The sequence below is a fragment of the Taudactylus pleione genome, unplaced genomic scaffold (genome assembly GCF_031769625.1).
Source record: "Taudactylus pleione unplaced genomic scaffold, aTauple2 ptg000433l, whole genome shotgun sequence".
In the NCBI taxonomy this organism is placed as follows: Eukaryota; Metazoa; Chordata; class Amphibia; order Anura; family Myobatrachidae; genus Taudactylus; species Taudactylus pleione.
In genome coordinates, this window is record NW_028284835.1 from 1,608,994 (window position 1) to 1,622,615 (window position 13,622).

Sequence of the window (13,622 nt, forward strand, 5' to 3'; positions counted from 1 at the left end):
GGACCTGATTCAGAGCCGGACACTCTGAACGAGCGCCCGCTCTGAATCAGGGCTTTTTTTTTTTTTTTGTGCGTCCTCCTGGACGCTCGCATAGCTGTGGGTGGTATGCGAGCGTCCATGATGATGGTCGCGATGGTCAAGACCATCGGGCTTGCGACGAGACCCTTGTGGTAGGGTCTCGTTGCCGCAAGCCCTGGAGTGATTTTGGCTCTATCAGAGCCAAAATCACTCCCACTGACATCACTAGTGATGTCAGTGGGGCCGGACCCAGACGGTAGGCGTTCCCATGGGAACGCCTCCGTCTGGGCAGCAACGCCCCCGGCACGCCCACCAAAGGGGGCGTGCTGTCACTCACCATCGACAGCACGTCCCCTTTGGTGCGAGACCCATAACGACGGCTTGGCCGTCGCTATGCGGGTCTCGCGCATGTGCGCGACGGAGCTCCCTCCGTCGTGCGCATGCGCACTAGGGCACCATCGACCCGCTTGCGAGCGCTCAGCGCTGGCGAGTGGGTCTGAATCAGGCCCAGTGTACCATGAGTAATAATAATTACATGTGGGGAAATCTCTGGATCTCATAGAAAGTAGGATAATAGCAAGTGCAGCAGAAAATGCATTCCTCCATACCAATGCAAACTCTGCCGTCATCAGCAGTGACATAAATGCAGCATTATGGAAGGGCGACTTTCCCTACACTGTGTTACCTTTCAGCATGTCCATGTCATCGTGTTCCAGTTCTGCCATCCACTTGGGAGGGGAGCTGGCAATCGGCTAACAAGACAAAATAAAGAAGGATCAGATGAACATAGAAGAGAATGAGTAATATAAATCAATGTGGCAAAGTGCATTAGACAAGGGGATACAGTAAGGTCATAATGTGAGAGCCGATGTTACATGTATGCTTTCTGTACAGGCAACTATACAATATTGGACCGTGTTAAAACCCATTTTAGGCTCAAGTGGTCAAAGGGCCTGATGCCACTCGCTAAGCTTTTGCGAGCGGCCAGGTGATGGTCACGATGGTCGCGACCATCGGGCTTGCAACGAGACCCTTGTGGTAGGGTCTCGTCCATCGCAAGCCCCAGTGGACTTCCTGCTCTAATAGAGCAGTAAGTCCACCTACTGACATCACTAGTGATGTCAGTAGGGCCGCCCACAAACGGAAGGTGTTCAATCGGGAACGCCTCAGTTTGTCCAGCCACCTCCCCCTGCCCGCCTCCAAAACGGGGCGAGCTGTCATTCACAATCGACAGCCGCCCCGTTTTGGTGCAAGACCCGTCGCTGCCCGGGTCTTGCGGAGGAGGCGCATGCAAAGGGGGCAAACATCGACCCGCTTGCGAGTGCATATCGCTCGCAAGCGGGTCTGAATCAGCTGCAAAGGTCGTATCTTTCACTAGACTTCGAGAAAGGAAGTCTACTGTTCATGGGAAAAGATCTTCCACCAGTGCCACAACTACCAAAAATATTCTGATCACCAGTTCTGATTATATACATATAGCAGGCAGCTTGTAATTTAGGTGTACGAGTCTCATTAACCACACAGTTTGAGGTGCCCTAATGAAGGAAATGATAACTCTGCAGTTTCAGTGGTAATGACAGAGGCCTGGTAACATGATCGCACTGGTTGGGAAGCAGTTTCAGTGGTAATGACAGAGGCTTGGTAACATGCTTGTAGTGCCTGGGAAGCAGTTTAGTGGTGGTGACAGAGGCCTGGTAACATGATCGCACTGGTTGGGAAGCAGTTTCAGTGGTAGTAACAGACGCCTGGTAACATGCTCGTAGTGGCTGGGAAGCAGTTTCAGTGGTGGTGACAGAGGCCTGGTAACATGCTCGCACTAGTTGGGAAGCAGTTTCAGTGGTAAAGACAGCGGCTTGGTAACATGCTCGTAGTGGCTGGGAAGCAGTTTCAGTGGTGGTGACAAAGGCCTGGTAACATGCTCGTAGTGGCTGGGAAGCAGTTTCAGTGGTGGTGACAGAGGCCTGGTAACATGATCGCACTGGTTGGGAAGCAGTATCAGTGGTGGTGACAGAGGCCTGGTAACATGATCGCACTGGTTGGGAAGCAGTTTCAGTGATGGTGACAGAGGCCTGGTAACATGCTCGTAGTGGCTGGGAAGCAGTTTCAGTGGTGGTGACAAAGGCCTTGTAACATGATCGCACTGGTTGGGAAGCAGTTTCAGTGGTAATGACAGCGGCTTGGTAACATGCTCGTAGTGCCTGGGAAGCAGTTTCAGTGGTAGTGACAGAGGCCTGGTAACATGATCGCACTGGTTGGGAAGCAGTTTCAGTGGTGGTGACAGAGGCCTGGTAACATGCTCGCACTGGTTGGGAGGTCCTGTGCACTGTAGATGAGCTGACCACACATACTTGCTCCCAATGCTGAATAACTTGATAAGTGATTAGCTCTTCCCAAACGTTCACAGATCCAGATCATTGGTGGGTGAGTGATTGGAGCGCATTATATTCTGCTACCTAAGGTTTGCACAGGAAGATGACTTGCCACAACATCAATTTCATCAGAAATGACTTACATATATACAATGGAGGCAGCCTTAATGTGGGGTCATGCCTTAGCTCCCAGTGTACTGAAAAGGCTGATTATTACTCCCAAAATGACTGAGGTAATGTGTAGATCCTGTGTATAGGGGTCAGTAAGGATCAGTATCAGAGAGGTAACATATAGATGCTGCGTATTGGGGCCTGTAAGGACTGTTAGACAAGAGGTAACGTATAGATCCTGTGTATAGGGGACTGTAAGGACCAGTATCAGGGAGGTAACGTGTAGATCCTGTATACAGGGGCCTGTAAGGACCGGTATCGGGGAGGTAATGTGTAGATCCTGTGTATAGGGGATTATAATGACCGGTATCGGGGAGGTAATGTGTAGATCCTGTGTATAGGGGACTGTAAGGATCAGTATCAGAGAGGTAATGGGTAGATCCTGTGTATAGGGGACTGTAAGGATCAGTATCAGAGAGGTAATGTGTAGATCATGTGTAGATAGGGGACTGTAAGGACCATTAGCTGAGAGGTATTGTGTAGATCCTGTGTATAGGGGCCTGTAAGGACCAGTATCAGAGAGGTAACGTGTAGATCCTGTGTATAGGGGGCATGTATCAGGGAGGTAGATCCTGTGTATAGGGGGCCTGTGTATAGGGGGCATGTATCAGGGAGGTAACGTGTAGATCCTGTGTATAGGGGGCTGTAAGGATCAGTATCAGGGAGGTAATGTGTAGATCCTGTGTATAGGGGACTGTAAGGACTGGTATCAGGGAGGTAACGGGTAGATCCTGTGTATAGGGGCCAATAAGGACCGGTATTATGGAGGTAACGTGTAGATCCTGTGTATGAGGACCGGTATTATAGAGGTAACGGGTAAATCCCCATGGGAATACTTACACTCTTAAAAGAGGCCGCAAACTCTGCAACTCCTGGAACTGAAATATACAGAAATAGGTGAAATTCTGCCATTGAAGCTCCCTGTATGTCAGGTAACAGAACCTGTTACAGTCAGGTGCATAAATATTGGGACATTGACAGAATTTTCATATTTTGGCCTCTATTCACCACCACAATGGCTTTGAAATGAAACAAACAAGATGTGCTTTACCTGCAGACTTTCAGATTTAATTTGAGGGTAATTACATCCAAATCAGGTGAATGGTGTAGGAATTACAACGGTTTCTATATGTGTCTCCCACTTTTTAAGGGGCCAAAAGTAATGGGACAAACTAAACAATCCTAAATCAAATTTTCACTTTTTAATACTTTGTTGCAAATCCTTCGCAGGCACTTACAGCCTGAAGTCTGGAACGCACAGACATCGCCAAACGCTGGGTTTCATCCCTGGTGATGCTCTGCGAGGCCTCTACTGCAAATGTCTTCAGTTCCTGCTTGTTCTTGGGGCATTTTCCCTTCAGTTTTGTCTTAATCAAGTGAAATGCATGCTCAATCGGATTCAGGTCAGGGGATTGACTTGGCCATTGCATAACATTCCACTTTTAGCCTTAAAAACCTCTTTGGTTGCTTTTGCAGAATGCTTCGGGTCATTGCCCATCTGTACTGTGAAGCGCCGTCCAATGAGTTCTGAAGCATTTGACTGAATATGAGCATATAATATTGCCCGAAACACTTCAGAATTCATTCTGCTGTTTTTGTCAGCAGTCACATCAATAAATACAAGGGAAACAGTTCCATTGGCAGCCATACATGCCCACACCATGACACTACCACTACCATGCTTCACTGATGAGGTGGTATGTTTTTGATCATGAGCAGTTCCTTTCCTTCTCCATACTATTTTCTTCCCATCACTCTGGTACAAATTGATCTTTGTCTCATCTGTCCATAGGATGTTGTTCCAGAACTGTAATGGCTTTTTTAGATGTTGTTTGGGGTCTGTAAGGACCAGTATCAGAGAGGTAACGGTAATCTGGTCTTCCTGTTTTTGTGGCTCACCAATGGTTTACATCTTGTGGTGAACCCTCTATATTCACTCTTGTGAAGTGTTCTCTTGATTGTTGACTTTGACACATATACACCTCCCTCCTGGAGAGTGTTCTTGATATGGCCAACTGTTGTGAAGGGGTTTTTCTTCACCAGGGAAATAATTCTTCTGTCATCCACCACAGTTGTTTTCCGTGGTCTTCAGGGTCTTTTGGTGTTGCTGAGCTCTCCGGTGCGTTCTTTCTTTTTAAGAATGTTCCAAACAGTTGATTTGGCCACACCTAATGTTTTTGATATCTCTCTGATGGGTTTGTTTTGATTTTTCAGCCTAATGATGGCTTGCTTCACTGATAGTGACAGCTCTTTGGGTCTCATATTGAGAGTCGACAGCAACTGATTCCAAATGCAAATGTCACACCTAGGATCAACTCCAGACCTTTTACCTGCTTAATTGATAATGAAATAACGAGGGAATAGCCCATACCTGTCCATGAAATAGCTTTTGAGTTGATAGTCCCATTACTTTTGGCCCCTTAAAAAGTGGGAGGCACATATAGAAACCGTTGTAATTCCTACACTGTTCACCCGATTTGGATGTAATTACCCTCAAATTAAATCTGAAAGTCTGCAGTTAAAGCACATCTTGTTTGTTTCATTTCAAAGCCATTGTGGTGGTGAAGAGAGGCCAAAATATGAAAATTCTGTCAATGTCCCAATATTTATGCACCTGACTGTATTTCTGATTTAAGGTTACAAACTGGCTGGAAGTAATATTCTGCTGCTTCTGAGGCAATTTTAAAGACAAAGTGCATGGAAATGGCTGAGTAAAAATCATAGCGTCATATGTAACGTACATCTCTGCCTCTCTACAGTCACTGCCCCATATGTAACGTACATCTCTGCCTCTCTACAGTCACTGCCCCATATGTAACGTACATCTCTGCCTCTCTACAGTCACTGCCCCATATGTAACGTATATATCTGCATTATTACAGTCAATGCTCCATATGTAACGTGCATCTCTGCCTCTCTACAGTCACTGCCACATATGTAACGTACATCTCTGCCTCTATACAGTCACTGTCCCATATGTAACGTACATCTCTGCATTATTACAGTCAATGCTCCATATGTAACGTACATCTCTGCATTATTACAGTCACTGTCCCATATGTAACGTACAACTCTGCCTCTCTACAGTCACTGCCCCCTATGTAACGTAAATATCTGCATTATTACAGTCAATGCTCCATATGTAACGTGCATCTCTGCCTCTCTACAGTCACTGCCCCATATGTAACGTACATCTCTGCCTCTATACAGTCACTGTCCCATATGTAACGTACATCTCTGCATTATTACAGTCACTGCCCCATATGTAACGTACATCTCTGCATTATTACAGTCACTGCCCCATATGTAACGTACAACTCTGCCTCTCTACAGTCACTGCCCCCTATGTAACGTAAATATCTGTCTCTCTACAGTCACTGCCCCATATGTAACGTACATCTCTGCCTCTCTACAGTCACTGCCCTATATGTAACGTACATCACTGCATTATTACAGTCACTGCCCCATATGTAACGTACATCTCTGCATTATTACAGTCACTGCCATATATGTAACGTACATCTCTGCATTATTACAGTTACTGCCCCATATGTAACGTGCATCTCTGCCTCTCTACAGTCACTGCCCCATATGTAACGTACATATCTGCATTATTACAGTCACTGCCCCATAAGTAACGTACATATCTGCATTATTACAGTCACTGCAGAACATTCTCTCTTTCAGTGCGGCTGGAATGGGCTAAACCAAATGAAAAAAAACATTAATTTCATTGGGAATTTGTTGGAAATGTGAATAGATGCAGTAATGAAGTAATTACACATGGCCGAGATAAACCTGCTTTGGCACAGGCAAGTTTCGTAAAAGTAAAAATGATGGATAAAAATACGCACAAATAGAATGGGATATAGATTGTAATGTTTTTTCTTTTTAAATTAAAAACACTGACGCCAACTAGCATGTAGCTGCGATAGGACGGTGAGCAGAAACAGATCACACAAACTAGGGTCACTTACGTTGCTCCGGCCACAGGATTGGGGACGCTCGATCCAGTTTCTCAAAGCTCAGTAACGATGTCTCCAAATCTGCACCTGAGAGGTGAGAAGGTAAATATCAATATATTACATATAATGCAGTAAAACTATAACATGCCCCGTCACCACACACTGCTATCACCACTATTATACAGAGCACGTGTCTAACAGAACCCTCTCTGCGCCCTGTCACCACACACTGCTATCACCACTATTATACAGAGCACGTGTCTAGCAGAACTCTCTCTGCGCCCTGTCACCACACACTGCTATCACCACTATTATACAGCGCACGTGTCTAACAGAACTCTCTCTGCACACTGTCACCACACACTGCTATCACCACTATTATACAGCGCACATGTCTAACAGAACTCTCTCTGCACCCTGTCACCACACACTGCTATCACCACTATTATACAGATCACGTGTCTAACAGAACCCTCTCTGCACCCTGTCACCACACACTGCTATCACCACTATTATACAGATCACGTGTCTAACAGAACCCTCTCTGCACCCTGTCACCACACACTGCTATCACCACTATTATACAGAGCATGTGTCTAACAGAACCCTCTCTGCACCCCGTCACCACACACTGCAATCACCACTATTATACAGAGCAAGTGTCTAACAGAACCCTCTCTGCACCCTGTCACCACACACTGCTATCACCACTATTATACAGATCACGTGTCTAACAGAACCCTCTCTGCACCCTGTCACCACACACTGCTATCACCACTATTATACAGAGCACGTGTCTAACAGAACCCTCTCTGCACCCCGTCACTACACACTGCTGTGCAGTATCACCACTATTATACAGAGCTGAGCGCATGTGTCTAACAGAACCCTCTCTGCGCCGTGTCACCACACAATGCTGTGCAGTATCACCACTATTATACAGAGCCAGGGACATGTGTATAACAGAACCCTCTCTGCGCCCTGTCACCACACACTGCTGTGCAGTATCACCACTATTATACAGAGCTGAGCGCATGTGTCTAACAGAACCCTCTCTGCGCCCTGTCCCCACACACTGCTATCACCACTATTATACAGAGCAGGGCATATGTGTCTAACAGAACCCTCTTTGCGCCCCGTCACCACACACTGCTGTGCAGTATCACCACTATTATACAGAGCCGGGCACATGTGTCTAACAGAACCCTCTCTGCGCCCTGTCACCACACACTGCTATCACCACTATTATACAGAGCACGTGTCTAACAGAACTCTCACTGCACCCTGTCACCACACACTGCTATCACCACTATTATACAGATCACGTGTCTAACAGAACCCTCTCTGCACCCAGTCACCACACACTGCTATCACCACTATACAGAGCACGAGTCTAACAGAACCCTCTCTGCACCCCATCACCACACACTACTATCACCACTATTAGACACGTGCTCTGTATAATAGTGGTGATAGTAGTGTGTGGTGATGGGGTGCAGAGAGGGTTCTGTTAGACACGTGCTCTGTATAACAGAACCCTCTCTGCGCCCTGTCACCACACACTGCTATCACCACTATTATACAGAGCCAGGGACATGTGTATAACAGAACCCTCTCTGCTTCCTGTCACCACACACTGCTGTCACCACTATTATACAGAGCACGTGTCTAACAGAACCCTCTCTGCGCCCTGTCACCACACACTGCTATCACCACTATTATACAGAGCAGATGTCTAGCAGAACTCTCTCTGCGCCCTGTCACCACACACTGCTATCACCACTATTATACAGCGCACGTGTCTAACAGAACTCTCTCTGCACCCTGTCACCACACACTGCTATCACCACTATTATACAGCGCACGTGTCTAACAGAACTCTCTCTGCACCCTGTCACCACACACTGCTATCACCACTATTATACAGATCACGTGTCTAACAGAACCCTCTCTGCACCCTGTCACCACACACTGCTATCACCACTATTATACAGATCACGTGTCTAACAGAACCCTCTCTGCACCCTGTCACCACACACTGCTATCACCACTATTATACAGAGAACGTGTCTAACAGAACCCTCTCTGCACCCAGTCACCACACACTGCTATCACCACTATACAGAGCACGTGTCTAACAGAACCCTCTCTGCACCCCGTCACCACACACTGCTGTGCAGTATCACCACTATTATACAGAGCCGGGCACATGTGTCTAACAGAACCCTCTCTGCGCCCTGTCACCACACACTGCTATCACCACTATTATACAGAGCCAGACACGTGTCTAACAGAACCCTCTCTGCGCCCTGTCACCACACACTGCTATCACCACTATTATACAGAGCCAGACACGTGTCTAACAGAACCCTCTCTGCGCCCCGTCACTACACACTGCTGTGCAGTATCACCACTATTATACAGAGCTGGGCACATGTGACTAACAGAACCCTCTCTGCACCCTGTCACCACACACTGCTATCACCACTGTTATACAGAGAACGTGTCTAACAGAACCCTCTCTGCACCCAGTCACCACACACTGCTATCACCACGGTTATACAGAGAACGTGTCTAATAGAACCCTCTCTGCACCCCGTCACCACACACTGCTATCACCGCTATTATACAGAGCACGTGTCTAACAGAACCCTCTCTGCGCCCTGTCACCACACACTGCTATCACCACTATTATACAGAGCCAGGGACATGTGTATAACAGAACCATGTCTGCGCCCCATCACCACACACTGCTATTACCACTATTACACAGAGCCGGGCACATGTGTCTAACAGAACCCTCTCTGCGCCCTGTCACCACACACTGCTATCACCACTATTATACAGAGCAAGGGACATGTGTATAACAGAACCCTCTCTGTGCCCTGTCACCACACACTGCTGTGCAGTATCACCACTATTATACAGAGCCGGGCACATGTGTCTAACAGAACCCTCTCTGCGCCCTGTCACCACACACTGCTATCACCACTATTATACAGAGCAAGGGACATGTGTATAACAGAACCCTCTCTGTGCCCTGTCACCACACACTGCTGTGCAGTATCACCACTATTATACAGAGCCGGGCACATGTGTCTAACAGAACCATGTCTGCGCCCCGTCACCACACACTGCTATTACCACTATTACACAGAGCCGGGCACATGTGTCTAACAGAACCCTCTCTGCGCCCTGTCACCACACACTGCTATCATCACTATTATACAGAGCTGGGCACATGTGACTAACAGAACCCTCTCTGCACCCTGTCACCACACACTGCTATCACCACTGTTATACAGAGAACGTGTCTAACAGAACCCTCTCTGCACCCAGTCACCACACACTGCTATCACCACTATTATACAGAGCACGTGTCTAACAGAACCCCCTCTGCGCCATGTCACCACTATTATACAGAGCACGTGTCTAACAGAACCCTCTCTGCACCCAGTCACCAGACACTGCAATCACCACTATTATACAGAGTATGTGTCTAACAGAACTCTCTCTGCGCCCTGTCACCAGACACTGCTATCACCACTATTATACAGAGCACGTGTCTAACAGAACCCTCTCTGCACCCTGTCACCACACACTGCTATCACCACTATTATACAGAGCACGTGTCTAACAGAACCCCCTCTGCGCCATGTCACCACTATTATACAGAGCACGTGTCTAACAGAACCCTCTCTGCACCCAGTCACCAGACCCTGCTATCACCACTATTATACAGAGTATGTCTAAAAGAACTCTCTCTGCGCCCTGTCACCAGACACTGCTATCACCACTATTATACAAAGCACGTGTCTAACAGAACCCCCTCTGCGCCCTGTCACCACACACTGCTATCACCACTATTATACAGAGCCAGACACATGTGTCTAACAGAACCCCCACTGCGCCCTGTCACCACACAATGCTGTGCAGTATCACCACTATTATATAGAGCCAGGGACATGTGTATAACAGAACCCTCTCTGCGCCCTGTCACCACACACTGCTGAGCAGTATCACCACTATTATACAGAGCTGGGCACGTGTCTAACAGAACCCTCTCTGCGCCCTCTCCCCACACACTGCTATCACCACTATTATACAGAGCTGGGCACGTGTCTAACAGAACCCTCTCTGCGCCCTCTCCCCACACACTGCTATCACCACTATTATACAGAGCAGGGCATATGTGTCTAACAGAACCCTCTTTGCGCCCCGTCACCACACACTATCACCACTATTATACAGAGCCAGGGACATGTGTATAACAGAACCCTCTTTGCGCCCTGTCACCACACACTGCTGAGCAGTATCACCACTATTATACAGAGCAGCGCACATGTGTCTAACAGAACCCTCTCTGCGCCCTGTCACCACACACTGCTATCACCACTATTATACAGAGCCAGGGACATGTGTCTAACAGAACCATGTCTGCGCCCTGTCACCACTATTATACAGAGCCAGGGACATGTGTCTAACAGAACCCTCTCTGCGCCCCGTCACTACACACTGCTGTGCAGTATCACCACTATTATACAGAGCTGGGCACATGTGACTAACAGAACCCTCTCTGCACCCTGTCACCACACACTGCTATCACCACTGTTATACAGAGAACGTGTCTAACAGAACCCTGTCTGCATCCAGTCACCACACACTGCTATCACCACTATTATACAGAGCACGTGTCTAACAGAACCCTCTCTGCGCCCTGTCACCACACACTGCTATCACCACTATTATACAGAGCACGTGTCTAACAGAACCCTCTCTGCACCCAGTCACCACACACTGCTATCACCACTATTATACAGAGCACGTGTATAACAGAACCCTCTCTGCTTCCTGTCACCACACACTGCTATCACCACTATTATACAGAGCCAGGGACATGTGTATAACAGAACCCTCTCTGTGCCCTGTCACCACACACTGCTGTGCTGTATCACCACTATTATACAGAGCCGGGCACATGTGTCTAACAGAACCATGTCTGCGTCCCGTCAATAACCCACCACGACTACTGCTATTACCACTATTACACAGAGCCGGGCACATGTGTCTAACAGAACCCTCTATGCGTCCTGTCACCCCACACTGCTATCACCACTATTATACAGAGCCAGGGACATGTGTATAACAGAACCCTCTCTGCTTCCTGTCACCACACACTGCTGTCACCACTATTATACAGAGCCAGGGACATGTGTATAACAGAACCCTCTCTGCTTCCTGTCACCACACACTGCTGTCACCACTATTATACAGAGCCAGGGACATGTGTATAACAGAACCCTCTCTGTGCCCTGTCACCACACACTGCTGTGCAGTATCACCACTATTATACAGAGCCGGACACATGTCTAATAGAACCCTCTCTGCCAGGAGAATGTATAAATCAGTAGGCTAGCAGAGCCTGGTTATATACATACAGTGATTTCCATACTCTCTGCCAGGATAAAAGGATAGAGCTATCGTAGTGTTCATTCTAGCACCCTGCAACTGTCACAGCCCGTGCAGTTCCTCTTTCCTGCCTGGGGTGTCGCGCTCTGCTCTGGTGCTTTTAGCACACTCAACTGATGCAAGAAACTTCTGAGATACAAACCAGAGTGTGCTAGAAGCACCAGAGCAGAGAGCGACACCCCAGGCAGGAGAGAGGAACTGCACGGGCTGTGACAGGTGCTGGGTGCCAGAATGAACACTAGACATGGGTGTGGCATATAGTCGAAATGTAACATGCCAACACTGACATTAAATCGACTTTCTGAATGCTGGCAATAGGATTTTCAGTGTAATCATAACCCTAACATCAAGGGCGGAATTCAGTTGTTTTCGCGGCCTGGATCTCCCGTCTAAAGTGACAGGAGATCGCGGGCCGCTATTCAATTGTTCCAGCTTTTCACGCTGATCGCCCCCAAAGTGGTAGGGTTTAGCCGCGTAAATCGGCTAACCCCGACCAAAGTGCTGGGCGCGATCGCGAAAAGTGCCGTTTGGGTGCCCAAACAGGTCACTTTTCACCAATTTCAGCTTGCACCCCTCTGTTACACACGTAACATAGTATATCACACAAATGTAATATATACTGTAAGAATGACAATATATAATGACACGGTTATGGATTCAAGTTAGATTTAGGATTGTTTAGTTTGTCCCATTACTTTTGGCCCCTTAAAAAGTGGGAGGCACATATAGAAACCTTTGTAATTCCTACACCGTTCACCTGATTTGGATGTAATTACCCTCAAATTAAATCTGAAAGTCTGCAGGTAAAGCACATCTTGTTTGTTTCATTTAAAAGCCATTGTGGTGGTGAATAGAGGCCAAAATATGAAAATTCTGTCAATGTCCCAATATTTATGCACCTGACTGTATATAATAATGACACACATGTAACATATAGTATATACTGACACAAATATAATATATATTGTAATAATGACACACGTTAGATATAATAACAACACCCATAGATATATAGAAGAATGACACATACACACGTTATATATAATAATGACATCCACATGTAATATATACTGACACAAATGTAATATATACTGTAATAATGACACGTTAGATATAATGACACCCATAGATATATAAGAATGACACATATATGTAACATATAGTATATACTGTCACAAACGTAATATATACTGTAATAATGACACCCATAGATATGACACACACACACGTTATATATAATAATGACACCCATAGATATATGACACACACATGTAACATATAGTATATACTGACACAAATACTGTAATAATGACAACCATAGATATATAATAATGACACACACATGTATCATATAGTATATACTGTAATAATGACACCCATAGATATATAATAATGACACACACATGTATCATATAGTATATACTGACACAAATACTGTAATAATGACACCCATAGATATATGACACCCACATGTAACATATAGTATATACTGACACAAATACTGTAATAATGACACCCATAGATATATGACACACACATGTATCATATAGTATATACTGACACAAATACTGTAATAATGACACCCATAGATATATAATAATGACACACACATGTATCATATAGTATATAC

General features: G+C 46.4%; 1 protein-coding gene across 2 annotated transcripts in view; it reads right to left on the reverse strand.

Moving 5' to 3' along the window:
* The window catches only part of LIN52 (lin-52 DREAM MuvB core complex component), a 55,310-nt gene that overhangs the window by 39,432 nt on the left and 2,256 nt on the right, over window positions 1-13,622 (reverse strand). For both annotated transcript variants that reach the window (XM_088447503.1, XM_088447504.1), the window contains exons 2-4: window positions 6,536-6,610; window positions 3,399-3,436; window positions 704-770 (exon numbers count right to left, since the gene is read on the reverse strand). In XM_088447503.1, coding sequence (XP_088303629.1) covers window positions 704-770; window positions 3,399-3,436; window positions 6,536-6,610 — 180 coding nt within the window. The remainder of the gene's footprint in view (window positions 1-703; window positions 771-3,398; window positions 3,437-6,535; window positions 6,611-13,622) is intronic.